We start from the raw sequence: 18,292 nt of genomic DNA, 5'->3' as shown, positions 1-18,292 counted from the left end.
GCCTTGCAATTCAAATCTGATTTCACTGCAATCAAAACCCCACCGCCTCTACATAGATTGCTGGTAGAAGCGTTTCGGTCACATCTGTAGATAACGTAGTTGCATGCCAGTTCACTGGAAGCAATGCCGACATGGAGCCAGGTTTCGGTTAAAACAACAATGTCGAAGTCACAGGCGAGCAAAGAGAGGAGCAAATTATTCGTTTTGGTACGTAACCCCCGGACGTTTTGATAGTATATCGTCAAAGAAGTAGAGGAACTGCATCTACGAGACGATGGAGCAGGAGCACAAATCGTAGTACTTGAAACTGAGCGAGGTTCGGAGTGAACAGGTTGACGATCGGGATATTCTACAATGGCTGCTGCTGACTCGACGCTGGTCCAGACATAGGATGGGATTCTTTGTTGTTCGAAGCTCCGGGATCGGCTGCCTGCCCTGGTTTCCAAAAATGTCGAACGCTTGAGCCAGTTTCAACAAATTCTCGGAATTGGATTTCCTGGGGCCAGGTAGAAGGGTCCATAGCTTTGTGCTTTAACTCTTGACTGACACCTACCTTGAAGGATATAAACGTAAGGGACGATAGTGGTCGCCCTCTCGGTACCAATGCCTTCGCTACCACATTGTCCACCTGCAAACAGTTCTTGGCTAGATTGACGACCTCATCTTCGGTAACCTTGGGTGAAATTTTCGTCAGATAAATCCAAAAGTTGCTCTCAGGCGTCGTAACAGGAACTCCCGTAGAACTGCTGGGCTCATTCGTCCCGCGGAAAACCTTCGCAGGCTGGGCTGGTTGATGAGCGGGAACGTCGTCTGGCTCACGAGACCTCTTCGAAGCAGATCGGTAGTTGAACTGAAACCGGTTGGGAGCCGGAGACAAAATAGCTAGAGAAAGCTTGCTGAAACCGCCTTGGATTTCCAGCCTCAGTTCGGCAATCAGACAGTCTTTTATCTCGGACTTCAGATCTTCGACTAACTTCTGATACCCATCGTTCACCTCTTTCGTCGCAGCGTTCATGGATACCAACGTGTTTTTAAATCGTGCATTACCCATTATTTCTCGACACTCCGGGCACATCCAGTATGATGCAGAGTTTGCCACGATTTCCTTATAAAATGTCTCAGATATTCTGGCACACTTATAGTGGAAGGTCGCCTTGCAAAATCCGCCGCAAACGGCTTCCGGAGAAGTCAGGTTGACGGCACAACTATTGCAGATTTCCATAGCGTCGAAAATTAGCAACGACCGGTGGAGATGCTCTTAGCTCGTGCCGCTTCGAAAGCAAGGAGGTATGGCAACACTGGTAAAATGACGGATGATCGCGTTGGACGTGTATGTGTTGTTCCCACACAGACACGGAACGTTCGAAGCGATATAGGAAACGGCGTTTGTTTACCTTTATATGCTGGGTCTGGATGCGACGAGCTGCGGCGATTGGAATACGATTTGCGGGAGGCCGGTATTATGCTTGGTTGGTTTCGGATCGTGTAATGAAAACAGCGGAAGGAAATCGGGATGTATTTCACAGGCTTGGCGTTTACAGGTGTCAATGGTAATGTAGCTGAATCTCAGAAAAGAGAGCTCACTGTTGTTGATAACAGGGCAGCGGCAGAGGAGGTGGGTTTATTGGTAGCGAGGGTATTTGAGCAGCAGCAGCTTGGCAGCAGAGCAGCAGCAGCAGTACAGGTGGAGAGGGGCGAGGTGGGAGTAAAACTGGCAGGCGGCTTGCCAATGGGATCAATACTCAGACCACACTCAAGCCGGCTCGGAATTTTCGAGGAAATTCTACTATCCTACCTGACTGTTTTTGATGATATGACGGGTGGCGGGTTTGCAGTGGATGATAAGCTTGATCGTGGGCGGTTTATGGCAAATATTGGGTCGATTTGCAGCGAGAAAAGCTAGAAAAATCAGCGCAACGAAAAACGAAAACAAACGATGATCACAAGCAGTGCACAATGGGTTTGTTTCTGAAATTTGTATCCATTATTCGAAACAGTACCTTTCCGTGCAGTTCGAATTCGATTTGCACCCCTATCACCTTCTAATCAACGGTTCATTGTTTTTGAAGCAACGAATGCTTAAGTTTTCAAGTGACCTTTAAAGGCCAAAAACTCACATCTCTATTCCACATCGGTCACTCGCAAGCAAAAACTGCATTCCACCCAAAAGCCTCCATCGAACCCTTCAGAACCAACGCCTGCGGCGGTCACCGGTGCAATGTTCATCCCAACACACCGCACCGTATTTCGACTGACCCATAAAATCTAATCTGCCAGTAGCGAACGGAGACGAAAGAAAAAATGGAAACACATTTCTAATGCGTTTTGTTTTTTTTTTTTCTCTCGGTGCCATGAAGGTTCGATCCAACCTTTCGGGGTTCGGGAAATCCTGACACAATCATCGTTCTTCGGCGAAACCGAAAACCAGAGGCAAAAAGCACTTTACTTTGGCACGTTGGTTGGTTTTCGGCTGGAGTAGCCAAACGGGCAGTGATGGTCGGGGATTTTGAGTGTGGCGGATCACTTTTATCTTCGAACTTCTGTTAGAAGATGCAGTTGTTACGAACCCAGTCAAAAGTTTTGAAATATCTCGATATTTCAAAGTTATAATCGCAAAACAGACTTATTTAATATCATTTGGTTTTGTGATGGTTTTAATAACATCCTTAAGTCTGTTCTGATCCAAATTGTTGATGAAGTCCTAAATTATATTGTTTGAAAGTGATTAGAAGACGAATTATCTGATTGTAACTTGGTTTTGTTGTCACTTCGAAACTAAAAAGACCAATAATGCTACCATAAAACCTTAAAAATGCCAAACAAGAAGTAGAATAATAAGAGCATGATAAAACCAGAAAAACGATCATCTTGAAAAATTTGGTCGTGGAAATCGTTCTATAGGTATTAAAACCTTGAACTTTAGGTACTTTTAAAAGTCTAGCTAAGCAAAGTGCTTGATTTTGAGTTCTCATTAGTGATCCGTGCTTCACACCTTGAGAACCACTGCTCAATCCAATGTTCCAATTTGCCGATGACTCTGTCTCTCGGAAACCATCTGAAAGCCCACTGTTGGCGTTGGTTGCCTCTGGTGAGGCTGTCTGCCTGACCCGTATCAGCAGAACCCAGACTCCCAGGTCTATCCGACAGAACCGTGACCTAGGAATTTACCGATGGTGATGGTGATGGTGGTCTGAACACAAAAAACCGGACCAAAGCAGATGGATTTTTTCGGCATCAGGACCGAAACCGTCCACCGTTCGGATTGAACTTGGTCGAACGAAGTGCACACTTCATTTTCATCCCAACCCGCGTAAGGATGCCCTTGCTCGGCTGCCCGAAAGAATGACGTCCACGCAAAGGTTTGTGCGGGTGCCAAAAAATGCCGGATTTTGCACCGTTGGCGAAGTCGATGCTTTTAAGGTTTTTTTCTCCGGGGTTGGGAAAAAGCAGGTCTAGGAATGGACGGCAGTGATGTAGAAGGGGAAATGTCTGGGCTTGTTGCTATGACCTCTCTAAGTTTTCTGAATTCTCGGAATTCTCGGAATTCTTGGAATTCTCGGAATTCTCGGAATTCTCGGAATTCTCGGAATTCTCTGAATTCTCGGAATTCTCTGAATTCTCCGAATTCTCTGAATTCTCCGAATTCTCTGAATTCTCCGAATTCTCTGAATTCTCCGAATTCTCTGAATTCTCCGAATTCTCTGAATTCTCCGAATTCTCTGAATTCTCCGAATTCTCTGAATTCTCCGAATTCTCTGAATTCTCCGAATTCTCTGAATTCTCCGAATTCTCTGAATTCTCCGAATTCTCTGAATTCTCCGAATTCTCTGAATTCTCCGAATTCTCTGAATTCTCCGAATTCTCTGAATTCTCCGAATTCTCTGAATTCTCCGAATTCTCTGAATTCTCCGAATTCTCTGAATTCTCCGAATTCTCTGAATTCTCCGAATTCTCTGAATTCTCCGAATTCTCTGAATTCTCCGAATTCTCTGAATTCTCCGAATTCTCTGAATTCTCCGAATTCTCTGAATTCTCCGAATTCTCTGAATTCTCCGAATTCTCTGAATTCTCCGAATTCTCTGAATTCTCCGAATTCTCTGAATTCTCCGAATTCTCTGAATTCTCCGAATTCTCTGAATCCTCCGAATTCTCTGAATTCTCCGAATTCTCTGAATTCTCCGAATTCTCTGAATTCTCCGAATTCTCTGAATTCTCCGAATTCTCTGAATTCTCCGAATTCTCTGAATTCTCCGAATTCTCTGAATTCTCCGAATTCTCTGAATTCTCCGAATTCTCTGAATTCTCCGAATTCTCTGAATTCTCCGAATTCTCTGAATTCTCCGAATTCTCTGAATTCTCCGAATTCTCTGAATTCTCCGAATTCTCTGAATTCTCCGAATTCTCTGAATTCTCCGAATTCTCTGAATTCTCCGAATTCTCTGAATTCTCCGAATTCTCTGAATTCTCCGAATTCTCTGAATTCTCCGAATTCTCTGAATTCTCCGAATTCTCTGAATTCTCCGAATTCTCTGAATTCTCCGAATTCTCTGAATTCTCCGAATTCTCTGAATTCTCCGAATTCTCTGAATTCTCCGAATTCTCTGAATTCTCCGAATTCTCTGAATTCTCCGAATTCTCCGAATTCTCCGAATTCTCCGAATTCTCTGAATTCTCCGAATTCTCTGAATTCTCCGAATTCTCTGAATTCTCCGAATTCTCTGAATTCTCCGAATTCTCTGAATTCTCCGAATTCTCTGAATTCTCCAAATTCTCTGAATTCTCCGAATTCTCTGAATTCTCCGAATTCTCTGAATTCTCCGAATTCTCTGAATTCTCCGAATTCTCTGAATTCTCCGAATTCTCTGAATTCTCCGAATTCTCTGAATTCTCCGAATTCTCTGAATTCTCCGAATTCTCTGAATTCTCCGAATTCTCTGAATTCTCCGAATTCTCTGAATTCTCCGAATTCTCTGAATTCTCCGAATTCTCTGAATTCTCCGAATTCTCTGAATTCTCCGAATTCTCTGAATTCTCCGAATTCTCTGAATTCTCCGAATTCTCTGAATTCTCCGAATTCTCTGAATTCTCCGAATTCTCTGAATTCTCCGAATTCTCTGAATTCTCCGAATTCTCTGAATTCTCCGAATTCTCTGAATTCTCCGAATTCTCTGAATTCTCCGAATTCTCTGAATTCTCCGAATTCTCTGAATTCTCCGAATTCTCTGAATTCTCCGAATTCTCTGAATTCTCCGAATTCTCTGAATTCTCCGAATTCTCTGAATTCTCCGAATTCTCTGAATTCTCCGAATTCTCTGAATTCTCCGAATTCTCTGAATTCTCCGAATTCTCTGAATTCTCCGAATTCTCTGAATTCTCCAAATTCTCTGAATTCTCCAAATTCTCTGAATTCTCCGAATTCTCTGAATTCTCCGAATTCTCTGAATTCTCCGAATTCTCTGAATTCTCCGAATTCTCTGAATTCTCCGAATTCTCTGAATTCTCCGAATTCTCTGAATTCTCCGAATTCTCTGAATTCTCCGAATTCTCTGAATTCTCCGAATTCTCTGAATTCTCCGAATTCTCCGAATTCTCCGAATTCTCTGAATTCTCCGAATTCTCTGAATTCTCCGAATTCTCTGAATTCTCCGAATTCTCTGAATTCTCCGAATTCTCTGAATTCTCCGAATTCTCTGAATTCTCCGAATTCTCCGAATTCTCTGAATTCTCTGAATTCTCCGAATTCTCTGAATTCTCCGAATTCTCTGAATTCTCCGAATTCTCTGAATTCTCCGAATTCTCTGAATTCTCCGAATTCTCTGAATTCTCCGAATTCTCTGAATTCTCCGAATTCTCTGAATTCTCCGAATTCTCTGAATTCTCCGAATTCTCTGAATTCTCCGAATTCTCTGAATTCTCCGAATTCTCTGAATTCTCCGAATTCTCTGAATTCTCCGAATTCTCTGAATTCTCCGAATTCTCTGAATTCTCCGAATTCTCTGAATTCTCCGAATTCTCTGAATTCTCCGAATTCTCTGAATTCTCCGAATTCTCTGAATTCTCCGAATTCTCTGAATTCTCCGAATTCTCTGAATTCTCCGAATTCTCTGAATTCTCCGAATTCTCTGAATTCTCCGAATTCTCTGAATTCTCCGAATTCTCTGAATTCTCCGAATTCTCTGAATTCTCCGAATTCTCTGAATTCTCCGAATTCTCTGAATTCTCCGAATTCTCTGAATTCTCCGAATTCTCTGAATTCTCCGAATTCTCTGAATTCTCCGAATTCTCTGAATTCTCCGAATTCTCTGAATTCTCCGAATTCTCTGAATTCTCCGAATTCTCTGAATTCTCCGAATTCTCTGAATTCTCCGAATTCTCTGAATTCTCCGAATTCTCTGAATTCTCCGAATTCTCTGAATTCTCCGAATTCTCTGAATTCTCCGAATTCTCTGAATTCTCCGAATTCTCTGAATTCTCCGAATTCTCTGAATTCTCCGAATTCTCTGAATTCTCCGAATTCTCTGAATTCTCCGAATTCTCTGAATTCTCCGAATTCTCTGAATTCTCCGAATTCTCTGAATTCTCCGAATTCTCTGAATTCTCCGAATTCTCTGAATTCTCCGAATTCTCTGAATTCTCCGAATTCTCTGAATTCTCCGAATTCTCTGAATTCTCCGAATTCTCTGAATTCTCCGAATTCTCTGAATTCTCCGAATTCTCTGAATTCTCCGAATTCTCTGAATTCTCCGAATTCTCTGAATTCTCCGAATTCTCTGAATTCTCCGAATTCTCTGAATTCTCCGAATTCTCTGAATTCTCCGAATTCTCTGAATTCTCCGAATTCTCTGAATTCTCCGAATTCTCTGAATTCTCCGAATTCTCTGAATTCTCCGAATTCTCTGAATTCTCCGAATTCTCCGAATTCTCTGAATTCTCTGAATTCTCCGAATTCTCTGAATTCTCCGAATTCTCTGAATTCTCCGAATTCTCTGAATTCTCCGAATTCTCTGAATTCTCCGAATTCTCTGAATTCTCCGAATTCTCTGAATTCTCCGAATTCTCTGAATTCTCCGAATTCTCTGAATTCTCCGAATTCTCTGAATTCTCCGAATTCTCTGAATTCTCCGAATTCTCTGAATTCTCCGAATTCTCCGAATTTTCTGAATTCTCCGAAAATTTTCTAAATTTTCTAAATTTTCTAAATTTTCTAAATTTTCTAAATTTTCTAAATTTTCTAAATTTTCTAAATTTTCTAAATTTTCTAAATTTTCTAAATTTTCTATATTTTCTAAATTTTCTAAATTTTCTAAATTTTCTAAATTTTCTAAATTTTCTAAATTTTCTAAATTTTCTAAATTTTCTAAATTTTCTAAATTTTCTAAATTTTCTAAATTTTCTAAATTTTCTAAATTTTCTAAATTTTCTAAATTTTCTAAATTTTCTAAATTCTCTGAATTTTCTAAATTTACTAAATTTTCTAAATTTCCTACATTTTCTAAATTTTCTGAATTTTTAAAACTTTCTCATTTTTTTTCAATTTATCTGTCTTTCTTCTCTTTCTTTTCTAGTTTTTTTTCTGGCTATTTTAGCTTTTTTTACTATTTTCGCTTTTCTGACAACTCTGACATCCTTTCTTATTTAATTTCTGTGTTTTTTTATTCACTTAATTTAACAAATAAAAAACTTGCGGGATCACAGAATATCGCATCTTGAATTATCCCACGAGTGGCACTATCTACGACTCTGATTTGCGTGTGCCATCACCGCTACCACTGCTGCTGCTGCTGCTACAACTGCAACTGCAACAACTTCCCACTTTTTTTTCCACCAGGATCAACGATAACACTTGCATATTCCTATACTACAAACAGAGCGTTTTTTTTTTCTTCTCTTCCAATTTTTCCCTCTCCCTCGAACAAAAAAAAACACCCATCCAGGCAAACCGCTGAACGAGGAGCACATTCGCTGGGAACGGATCGGGTACGACATGACGATAAAAACGTCGACAACGTACGCCAACGGGACGAGCTATCTACACATCAAGGATGCACGGCGCGAGGATGTTGGCAATTTCCGCTGTATCGCTGATAATCGTGTTGCGAACCCAACCAGCCGTGATGTTTTATTGATTGTGAAATGTAAGTACCGCTCAAGCACAAGCACAACCGAAAGCCTTCCCCCTACAGAGGTACCCAGTCAGTACAGCGTGCCCAAACCGAGCCGACGACCTACATAAATTTGTAGGTGCACACACGGCACACATACAGAGCGGCTTGCACAGTACTTGCTGTTTTGAGTACAGTTCTCTGATTTCGCAGTTGGTGACGTCTGGGATCAGGGTACCAGTTTTGGACATCATTTCAAAAAACTTTAAATGTTTGTTTTCATATAAAATAAATAAATAAATAAGATAATCGACCATTAGGAACTTATTTGAAATTTTCTAAATTTAAGAAATGCTTCAAAATTTAGAAGTTTTTTTAAACTTAAGAAATGTTTCAAGTTTTCTAAAAGTTTCAAAATTTGAAACAGTTTTAAAATTTATAAAAATTTATAAGATTTTTAAAAATTTTTAAGATTTTTATTTTTTTTTATAAATTGTAAAATTTTAAAATTTTTCGGATTTTTTGAAAATTTAAAAAATTTTTATTTACATTTTTAAATTTTGTAAAATTTGTAAAAACTTGTACCTAAACTTTTGAAATTTATATTTCTCGATCTCCAATGTTTACAAAGGGCTTTAATAACAATACTTTCTTATGAAGCTATGAATTGTTTTCATTATAATCAGCATCTGCTTATTTTACTGTTACCTTTGCTGATTCCAAAAGCAACTATGAACTTTAAAAATCTTGGAAACAAAACCCTGGAGTTATAAGGACTGTGTTTTGGACCACAGCTCTGATAAAAGCTAGATTCCGAAGAAATAATGAAATTTTCAAATACTTAGTGCCAAATTTTAAAAATTGAAAAAAAAGAAAAAATTTCCTTTTTTTATTTTTGTTTTTTTTATAACTTGACGTTTTGCGACACTTTTTTAATTTTTGTTTGCGCTATGTTAGAATATGTAACCCCCAGCCACCCTAACTACGAGTCGAGCGAGTTGTATTTCGACGAGTTATGGACAAATGCACATCAAAGTTGGTCTCTATCGCGCTACTGCTGCCTGCCACTGCCAGTGATGGGTGTTTTTCGCTTTGAAACCGTAGAGATGTTCCAAACGAATGACTGACTACCTATCTGAATCTACCGCCTACGTTGGTTGCTGGCATGGCAGGTACCAGGTGAATTGGTAGTCCCAGGTAAAATCTGATACTCACAGTTGCTTTACACAGTGTCATTTGCACCTCCACCAACTGCCTATCTTCGCCCACGCAGTCGTCCTTGTTGTTAGCCGGCCTCGGCTTCGGAATGGTGATGATTGGACGGCGAGAGCAATGCATAAAACATTGTTAGTTTCACAGTAAATTTAGCAACAGGTAGAGAACCCGGGATTTAAGTGGCACGGCTGCGCTGGCGAACGAATGGGTTTGTTGATGTGGCTGGCTGAGCTGAGCCGAATGGAGATAGCTTTCGATTGGTGAAAATTTAACGGTTTGTAACGGGCGGACAATTTTCGGCGAATTTCTGGCAATTGAAACTCTGTCGACTCCGGTGGGAAGTTAGCGGTTCCAGATAACACTCGAACGGTCCCGAGATGGGTACTTTGATGGGTATAAAATTTCAGCTGGTATTTGCCAGTCTGAGTGTGTGATTTGTTTTGTAACTTTGTGTTTTTTTTTTTTTGGTTTTGCAACTATTTAATTTTGCGTTATTCTTCTAAAAGACCCTTAGAAGAGTAAACTTTAAGGTTTCTAAAAAGACAACGAGCTTAGAAAAAGATGAGAGATATCAGATAGAAGATCTGGCAAAAAGATTAAGAAAATAAAAATGGAAGAAACAAACAAAAATATATGAAAAATGATCAAAAAAGTAGAAAAGCACAATAAAAAATAATGTTGCAGAGAATCAAAATAAAAATTGAAAAATAAAAAGATTAAAAAAAAGAAAACAGAAAGTAATCAATGTTTGCAAGAAGATAAAAGAAAAAAGATAAACAAGAAGATAGAAAATAAAAAAATGAAAGACATTGAGCCGATGGTAGAAGACAAAGACAGAAGACTCTTCAAATTTTCTTCCGATTCTTCAGATTCTTCAGATTCTTCAGATTCTTCAGATTCTTCAGATTCTTCAGATTCTTCAGATTCTTCAGATTCTTCAGATTCTTCAGATTCTTCAGATTCTTCAGATTCTTCAGATTCTTCAGATTCTTCAGATTCTTCAGATTCTTCAGATTCTTCAGATTCTTCAGATTCTTCAGATTCTTCAGATTCTTCAGATTCTTCAGATTCTTCAGATTCTTCAGATTCTTCAGATTCTTCAGATTCTTCAGATTCTTCAGATTCTTCAGATTCTTCAGATTCTTCAGATTCTTCAGATTCTTCAGATTCTTCAGATTCTTCAGATTCTTCAGATTCTTCAGATTCTTCAGATTCTTCAGATTCTTCAGATTCTTCAGATTCTTCAGATTCTTCAGATTCTTCAGATTCTTCAGATTCTTCAGATTCTTCAGATTCTTCAGATTCTTCAGATTCTTCAGATTCTTCAGATTCTTCAGATTCTTCAGATTCTTCAGATTCTTCAGATTCTTCAGATTCTTCAGATTCTTCAGATTCTTCAGATTCTTCAGATTCTTCAGATTCTTCAGATTCTTCAGATTCTTCAGATTCTTCAGATTCTTCAGATTCTTCAGATTCTTCAGATTCTTCAGATTCTTCAGATTCTTCAGATTCTTCAGATTCTTCAGATTCTTCAGATTCTTCAGATTCTTCAGATTCTTCAGATTCTTCAGATTTCTCAGAATTTCTGAATTTCTGAATTTCTGAATTTCTGAATTTCTGAATTTCTGAATTTCTGAATTTCTGAATTTCTGAATTTCTGAATTTCTGAATTTCTGAATTTCTGAATTTCTGAATTTCTGAATTTCTGAATTTCTGAATTTCTGAATTTCTGAATTTCTGAATTTCTGAATTTCTGAATTTCTGAATTTCTGAATTTCTGAATTTCTGAATTTCTGAATTTCTGAATTTCTGAATTTCTGAATTTCTGAATTTCTGAATTTCTGAATTTCTGAATTTCTGAATTTCTGAATTTCTGAATTTCTGAATTTCTGAATTTCTGAATTTCTGAATTTCTGAATTTCTGAATTTCTGAATTTCTGAATTTCTGAATTTCTGAATTTCTGAATTTCTGAATTTCTGAATTTCTGAATTTCTGAATTTCTGAATTTCTGAATTTCTGAATTTCTGAATTTCTGAATTTCTGAATTTCTGAATTTCTGAATTTCTGAATTTCTGAATTTCTGAATTTCTGAATTTCTGAATTTCTGAATTTCTGAATTTCTGAATTTCTGAATTTCTGAATTTCTGAATTTCTGAATTTCTGAATTTCTGAATTTCTGAATTTCTGAATTTCTGAATTTATGAATTTATGAATTTATGAATTTATGAATTTATGTATTTCTGAATTTCTGAATTTCTGAATTTCTAAATTTCTAAATTTCTGAATTTTTGAATTTCTGAATTTCTGAATTTCTGAATTTCTGAATTTCTGAATTTCTGAATTTCTGAATTTCTGAATTTCTGAATTTCTGAATTTCTGAATTTCTGAATTTCTGAATTTCTGAATTTCTGAATTTCTGAATTTCTGAATTTCTGAATTTTTCTGAATTTCTGAATTTCTGAATTTCTGAATTTCTGAATTTCTGAATTTCTGAATTTCTGAATTTCTGAATTTCTGAATTTCTGAATTTCTGAATTTCTGAATTTCTGAATTTCTGAATTTCTGAATTTCTGAATTTCTGAATTTCTGAATTTCTGAATTTCTGAATTTCTGAATTTCTGAATTTCTGAATTTCTGAATTTCTGAATTTCTGAATTTCTGAATTTCTGAATTTCTGAATTTCTGAATTTCTGAATTTCTGAATTTCTGAATTTCTGAATTTCTGAATTTCTGAATTTCTGAATTTCTGAATTTCTGAATTTCTGAATTTCTGAATTTCTGAATTTCTGAATTTCTGAATTTCTGAATTTCTGAATTTCTGAATTTCTGAATTTCTGAATTTCTGAATTTCTGAATTTCTGAATTTCTGAATTTCTGAATTTCTGAATTTCTGAATTTCTGAATTTCTGAATTTCTGAATTTCTGAATTTCTGAATTTCTGAATTTCTGAATTTCTGAATTTCTGAATTTCTGAATTTCTGAATTTCTGAATTTCTGAATATCTGAATATCTGAATTTCTGAATTTCTGAATTTCTGAATTTCTGAATTTCTGAATTTCTGAATTTCTGAATTTCTGAATTTCTGAATTTCTGAATTTCTGAATTTCTGAATTTCTGAATTTCTGAATTTCTGAATTTCTGAATTTCTGAATTTCTGAATTTCTGAATTTCAGAACTTCTGAATTTCTGAATTTCTGAATTTCTGAATTTCTGAATTTCTGAATTTCTGAATTTCTGAATTTCTGAATTTCTGAATTTCTGAATTTCTGAATTTCTGAATTTCTGAATTTCTGAATTTCTGAATTTCTGAATTTCTGAATTTCTGAATTTCTGAATTTCTGAATTTCTGAATTTCTGAATTTCTGAATTTCTGAATTTCTGAATTTCTGAATTTCTGAATTTCTGAATTTCTGAATTTCTGAATTTCTGAATTTCTGAATTTCTGAATCTCTGATGATTCTTCTGGTTATTTTTGTGATTATTCTTCTGATGATTCTTTTAAAGATTCTTCTGATAACTATTTTGATGGCTCTCCTGATGATTCTTCCGATGATGCTTCTGATGATACTTCCGAAGAATTATCTGATAATTTTTCTGATGGTTCTTTTAATGATTCTCTTGATGACTCTTTTGATTATTCTTCTGATTTTCCTTCTGATGTTTCTTCTCATGATTCTTCTGATGAATTTCTGATAATCTTCGAATGATTCTTCTGAAAATTCTTCTGAAGATTCTTCTGATGATTCTTCCAAATATTCTTCTGAAAATTCTTCTGATGATTCCTCTGAAGATTTTTTCTGAAGAGTCTTCCGAAGATTCTTTCGAAAATTCTTCTGAAGATTCTTCTTAAGATTCTTCTGAAGATTCTTCTGAAGATTCTTCTGAAGAGTCTTCCGAAGATTCTTCTGAAGATTCTTCTGAAGATTCTTCTGAAGATTCTTCTGAAGATTCTTCTGAAGATTCTTCTGAAGATTCTTCTGAAGTTTCTTCTGAAGATTCTTCTGAAGATTCTTCTGAAGATTCTTCTGAAGATTCTTCTGAAGATTCTTCTGAAGAGTCTTCTGATGATTCTTCTGATGATTCTTTTTAAGATTCTTCTGAAGATTTTTCTGAAGAGTCTTCTGAAGATTCTTCTGAAGATTTTTCTGAAGATTTTCTGAAGATTCTTCTGAAGACTCTTCTGAAGATTCTTCTGAAGGTTCTTCTGAAGATTCTTCTGAAGATTCTTCTGAAGATTCTTCTGAAGATTCTTCTGAAGATTCTTCTGAAGATTCTTCTGAAGATTCTTTTGAAAATTCTTCTGAAGATTCTTCTGAGGATTCTTTTGAAGATTCTTCTGAAGATTCTTCTGAAGATTCTTCTGAAGATTCTTCTGAAGATTCTTCTGAAGATTCTTCTGAAGATTCTTCTGAAGATTCTTCTGAAGATTCTTCTGAAGATTCTTCTGAAGATTCTTCTGAAGATTCTTCTGAAGATTCTTCTGAAGATTCTTCTGAAGATTCTTCTGGAGAGTCTTCTGAAGATTCTTCTGAAGGTTCTTCTGAAGATTCTTCTGGTTATTCTGTAGATTCTTCTAAAGATTCTTCTGAAGATTCTTCTGAAGATTCTTCTGAAGATTCTTCTGAAGATTCTTCTGAAGATTCTTCTGAAGATTCTTCTGAAGATTCTTCTGATGATTCTTCTGAAGATTCTTCTGAAGATTCTTCTGAAGATTCTTCTGAAGATTCTTCTGAAGATTCTTCTGAAGATTCTTCTGAAGATTCTTCTGAAGATTCTTCTGAAGATTCTTCTGAAGATTCATCTGAAGATTCTTCTGAAGATTCTTCTGAAGATTCTTCTGAAGATTCTTCTGAAGATTCTTCTGAAGATTCTTCTGAAGATTCTTCTGAAGATTCTTCTGAAGATTCTTCTGAAGATTCTTCTGAAGATTCTTCTGAAGATTCTTCTGAAGATTCTTCTGAAGATTCTTCTGAAGATTCTTCTGAAGATTCTTCTGAAGATTCTTCTGAAGATTCTTCTGAAGATTCTTCTGAAGAGTCTTCTGATGATTCTTCTGATGATTCTTTTTAAGATTCTTCTGAAGATTTTTCTGAAGAGTCTTCTGAAGATTCTTCTGAAGATTTTTCTGGAGATTTTCTGAAGATTCTTCTGAAGACTCTTCTGAAGATTCTTCTGAAGGTTCTTCTGAAGATTCTTCTGAAGATTCTTCTGAAGATTCTTCTGAAGATTCTTCTGAAGATTCTTCTGAAGATTCTTCTGAAGATTCTTTTGAAAATTCTTCTGAAGATTCTTCTGAGGATTCTTTTGAAGATTCTTCTGAAGATTCTTCTGAAGATTCTTCTGAAGATTCTTCTGAAGATTCTTCTGAAGATTCTTCTGAAGATTCTTCTGAAGATTCTTCTGAAGATTCTTCTGAAGATTCTTCTGAAGATTCTTCTGAAGATTCTTCTGAAGATTCTTCTGAAGATTCTTCTGAAGATTCTTCTGGAGAGTCTTCTGAAGATTCTTCTGAAGGTTCTTCTGAAGATTCTTCTGGTTATTCTGTAGATTCTTCTAAAGATTCTTCTGAAGATTCTTCTGAAGATTCTTCTGAAGATTCTTCTGAAGATTCTTCTGAAGATTCTTCTGAAGATTCTTCTGAAGATTCTTCTGATGATTCTTCTGAAGATTCTTCTGAAGATTCTTCTGAAGATTCTTCTGAAGATTCTTCTGAAGATTCTTCTGAAGATTCTTCTGAAGATTCTTCTGAAGATTCTTCTGAAGATTCTTCTGAAGATTCTTCTGAAGATTCTTCTGAAGATTCTTCTGAAGATTCTTCTGAAGATTCTTCTGAAGATTCTTCTGAAGATTCTTCTGAAGATTCTTCTGAAGATTCTTCTGAAGATTGTTCTAAAGATGCTTCTGAAGATTTTTCTGAAGATTCTTCTGAAGATTCTTTTGAAAATTCTTCTGAAGATTCTTCTGAGAATTCTTTTGAAGATTCTTCTGAAGATTCTTCTGAAGATTCTTCTGAAGATTCTTCTGAAGATTCTTCTGAAGATTCTTCTGAAGAGTCTTCAAAAGATTCTTCTGGAGAGTCTTCTGAAGATTCTTCTGAAGGTTCTTCTGAAGATTCTTCTAATTATTCTGTAGATTCTTCTGAAGATTCTTCTGAAGATTCTTCTGAAGATTCTTCTGAAGATTCTTCTGAAGATTCTTCTGAAGATTCTTCTGAAGATTCTTCTGAAGATTCTTCTGAAGATTCTTCTGAAGATTCTTCTGAAGATTCTTCTGAAGATTCTTCTGAAGATTCTTCTGAAGATTCTTCTGAAGATTCTTCTGAAGATTCTTCTGAAGATTCTTCTGAAGATCCTTCTGAAGATTCTTCTGAAGATTCTTCTGAAGATTCTTCTGAAGATTCTTCTGAAGATTGTTCTGAAGATGCTTCTGAAGATTGTTCTGAAGATTTTTCTGAAGAATCTTTTGAAGATTCTTCTGAAGTTTCTTCTAAGGATTCTTCTGAAGATTCTTCTGAAGATTCTTCTGAAGATTCTTCTGAAGATTCTTCTGAAGATTCTTCTGAAGATTCTTCTGAAGATTCTTCTGAAGATTCTTCTGAAGATTCTTCTGAAGATTCTTCTGAAGATTCTTCTGAAGATTCTTCTGCAAATGCTTTTAAAGATTCTTTTGAAGATTTTTCTGAAGATTCTTCTGAAGATTCTTCTGAAGATTCTTCTGAAGATTCTTCTGAAGATTCTTCTGAACATTCTTCTGAAGATTCTTCTGAAGATTCTTCTGAAGATTCTTCTGAAGATTCTTCTGAAGATTCTTCTGAAGATTCTTCTGAAGATTCTTCTGAAGATTCTTCTGAAGATTCTTCTGAAGATTCTTCTGAAGATTCTTCTGAAGATTCTTCTGAAGATTCTTCTGAAGATTCTTCTGAAGATTCTTCTGAAGATTCTTCTGAAGATTCTTCTGAAGATTCTTCTGAAGATTCTTCTGAAGATTCTTCTGAAGATTCTTCTGAAGATTCTTCTGAAGATTCTTCTGAAGATTCTTCTGAAAATTCTCCTGAAGATTCTTCTGCAAATGCTTCTAAGGATTCTTTTGAAGATTCTTCTGAAGATTCTTCTGAAGATTCTTCTGAAGATTCTTCTGAAGATTCTTCTGAAAATTCTTCTGAAAATTCTTCTGAAGATGCTTCTGAAGATTCTTCTGAAGATTCTTCAGAAGATTCTTCTGAAGCTTTTTCTAAAAATTCTTCTGAAGATTCTTCTGACGATTTTTCTGAAGATTTTTCTGAAGATTCTCCTGAAGATTCTTCTGAAAATTCTTCTGAAGATGCTTTTGAAGATTTTTTTGAAGATTCTTTTGAAGATTCTTCTGTAGATTCTTTTGAAGATTCTTCCGCAGATTCTTCTGAAGATTCTTCTGAAGATTGCTTTGAAGATTCTCCTGAAGATTCTTCTGAAGATTCTTCTGAAGAGTTTTCTGATGATTCTTCTGATGATTTTTCTGATGATTCTTCTGATGATTCTTCTGAAGATTCTTCTGATGATTTTTAAGGATTTTTTTGAAGAATTTTTTTGAAGATTTCTCTGAAGATTCTTCTGGAGATTCTTCTGAAATTTCTTCTGAAGATTCTTCTGAATATACATCTGAAAATTCTTCTGAAGATACTTCTGAAGATTCTTTTGAAGATTCCTCTGAAGATTCTTCTGAAGATTCCTCTGAAGATTCTTCTGAAGATTCTTCTGAGTACTGTTCTGAAGATTTTTGTGAAGATTTTTCTGAAGATTCTGTTGAAGATGCTTCTGAAGATTCTTTTGAATATTCTTCTGAAGATTCCTCTGAAGATTCTTCTGAAGATTCTTCTGAAGATTCTTCTGAAGATTCTTCTGAAGATCCTTCTGGGTCTTCTGATGATTCTTCTGATGGCTTGTCTAATTATTTTTCTGATTATTTAAGATGATTCTTCTTGCAATTCTTCTAATGATTCTTCTGATGACCATTCTGAGGATTCTTCTGTTAATTATGCTTGTTCTTTTTGTTGTTCTTATTTATCGTTTTTTTTATTTAAAAATTCTTCGATTATCTTATCATTTCAATTCTTCTCACTTTAATTTATTTTTAAGTGCATTCTTGATAGCATACGTGATAACTGCGTACGACATCAATGATCTCAAATAATCCCAATTTACATTTCATCTTCCCATTCTCCACAGTCATCCCCGAGATCGACAAGTCCCCGCCGATGCTTCGTGCAGCAGCCAGCTCCGGTGAGCGTGGTCGTCTACCATGTCGCGCCCAGGCAGCACCCCGTCCCAAGTTCTACTGGTCCCGGGCCGGTCAGAACCTCAGCGTCAACCAAACGTCCAAATACCTGGTGGAGTACAAACACATCGACTCGCTCACCTACGAATCGATCCTGCTAATCGAACGGGTCAGCTCCAACGACTACGGAGTGTACGAGTGCATCGCCCGCAACGAGCTCGGTAGCGTCAAGGAGAGCGTCCGTCTGGACGTGACCTCCCCACCGGATCCACCGCTCAGTCTCAACGTTCTGAACGTAACCCACGACACGGTGACCGTCGCGTGGACTCCCGGCTTCGACGGTGGCATGAAGGCTAACTACCGGGTGCGGTACCGGGAAGCCAACAGCGACCACTACCGCTACGAGGACAGTCTTCCAAACTCGCACAAACTGACCATCGCCGGACTGCGAATGAACACGCTGTACCTGTTCTCGGTGATGGCATCCAATGCGCTTGGATCCAGCAAGTACCTGCCGGACCTGACCCGGGCACAAACCAAAGGTAACGTTGACCGTTTTTTGCATATTAATGACCCTCTCAACCAACAACAACGGATTGGATTCGGGAGGGCTTGGCTGCGCGAAGGCGGGTTCGAGGTGCTTCCACGGTTCGGCTTACAGCCATCAGGTGAAGTAGCCTCCCCTAAATACGCGAGAAAAAAGCTTTCCCTGAATTCATTT

At 36.8% G+C, this 18,292-nt stretch overlaps 1 protein-coding gene across 6 annotated transcripts in view; it reads left to right on the top strand.

Moving 5' to 3' along the window:
- LOC109409926 (nephrin) overlaps nt 1-18,292 on the top strand; it is an 851,818-nt gene that overhangs the window by 800,174 nt on the left and 33,352 nt on the right. For all 6 annotated transcript variants that reach the window (XM_062855795.1, XM_062855794.1, XM_062855793.1 and 3 more), the window contains 2 exons: nt 7,935-8,135; nt 17,523-18,113. In XM_062855795.1, the coding sequence (XP_062711779.1) occupies nt 7,935-8,135; nt 17,523-18,113 (792 nt within the window). The remainder of the gene's footprint in view (nt 1-7,934; nt 8,136-17,522; nt 18,114-18,292) is intronic.

Source organism: Aedes albopictus, chromosome 3 (genome assembly GCF_035046485.1).
Source record: "Aedes albopictus strain Foshan chromosome 3, AalbF5, whole genome shotgun sequence".
In the NCBI taxonomy this organism is placed as follows: Eukaryota; Metazoa; Arthropoda; class Insecta; order Diptera; family Culicidae; genus Aedes; species Aedes albopictus.
This window is presented reverse-complemented; position numbering and strand designations above follow the sequence as displayed.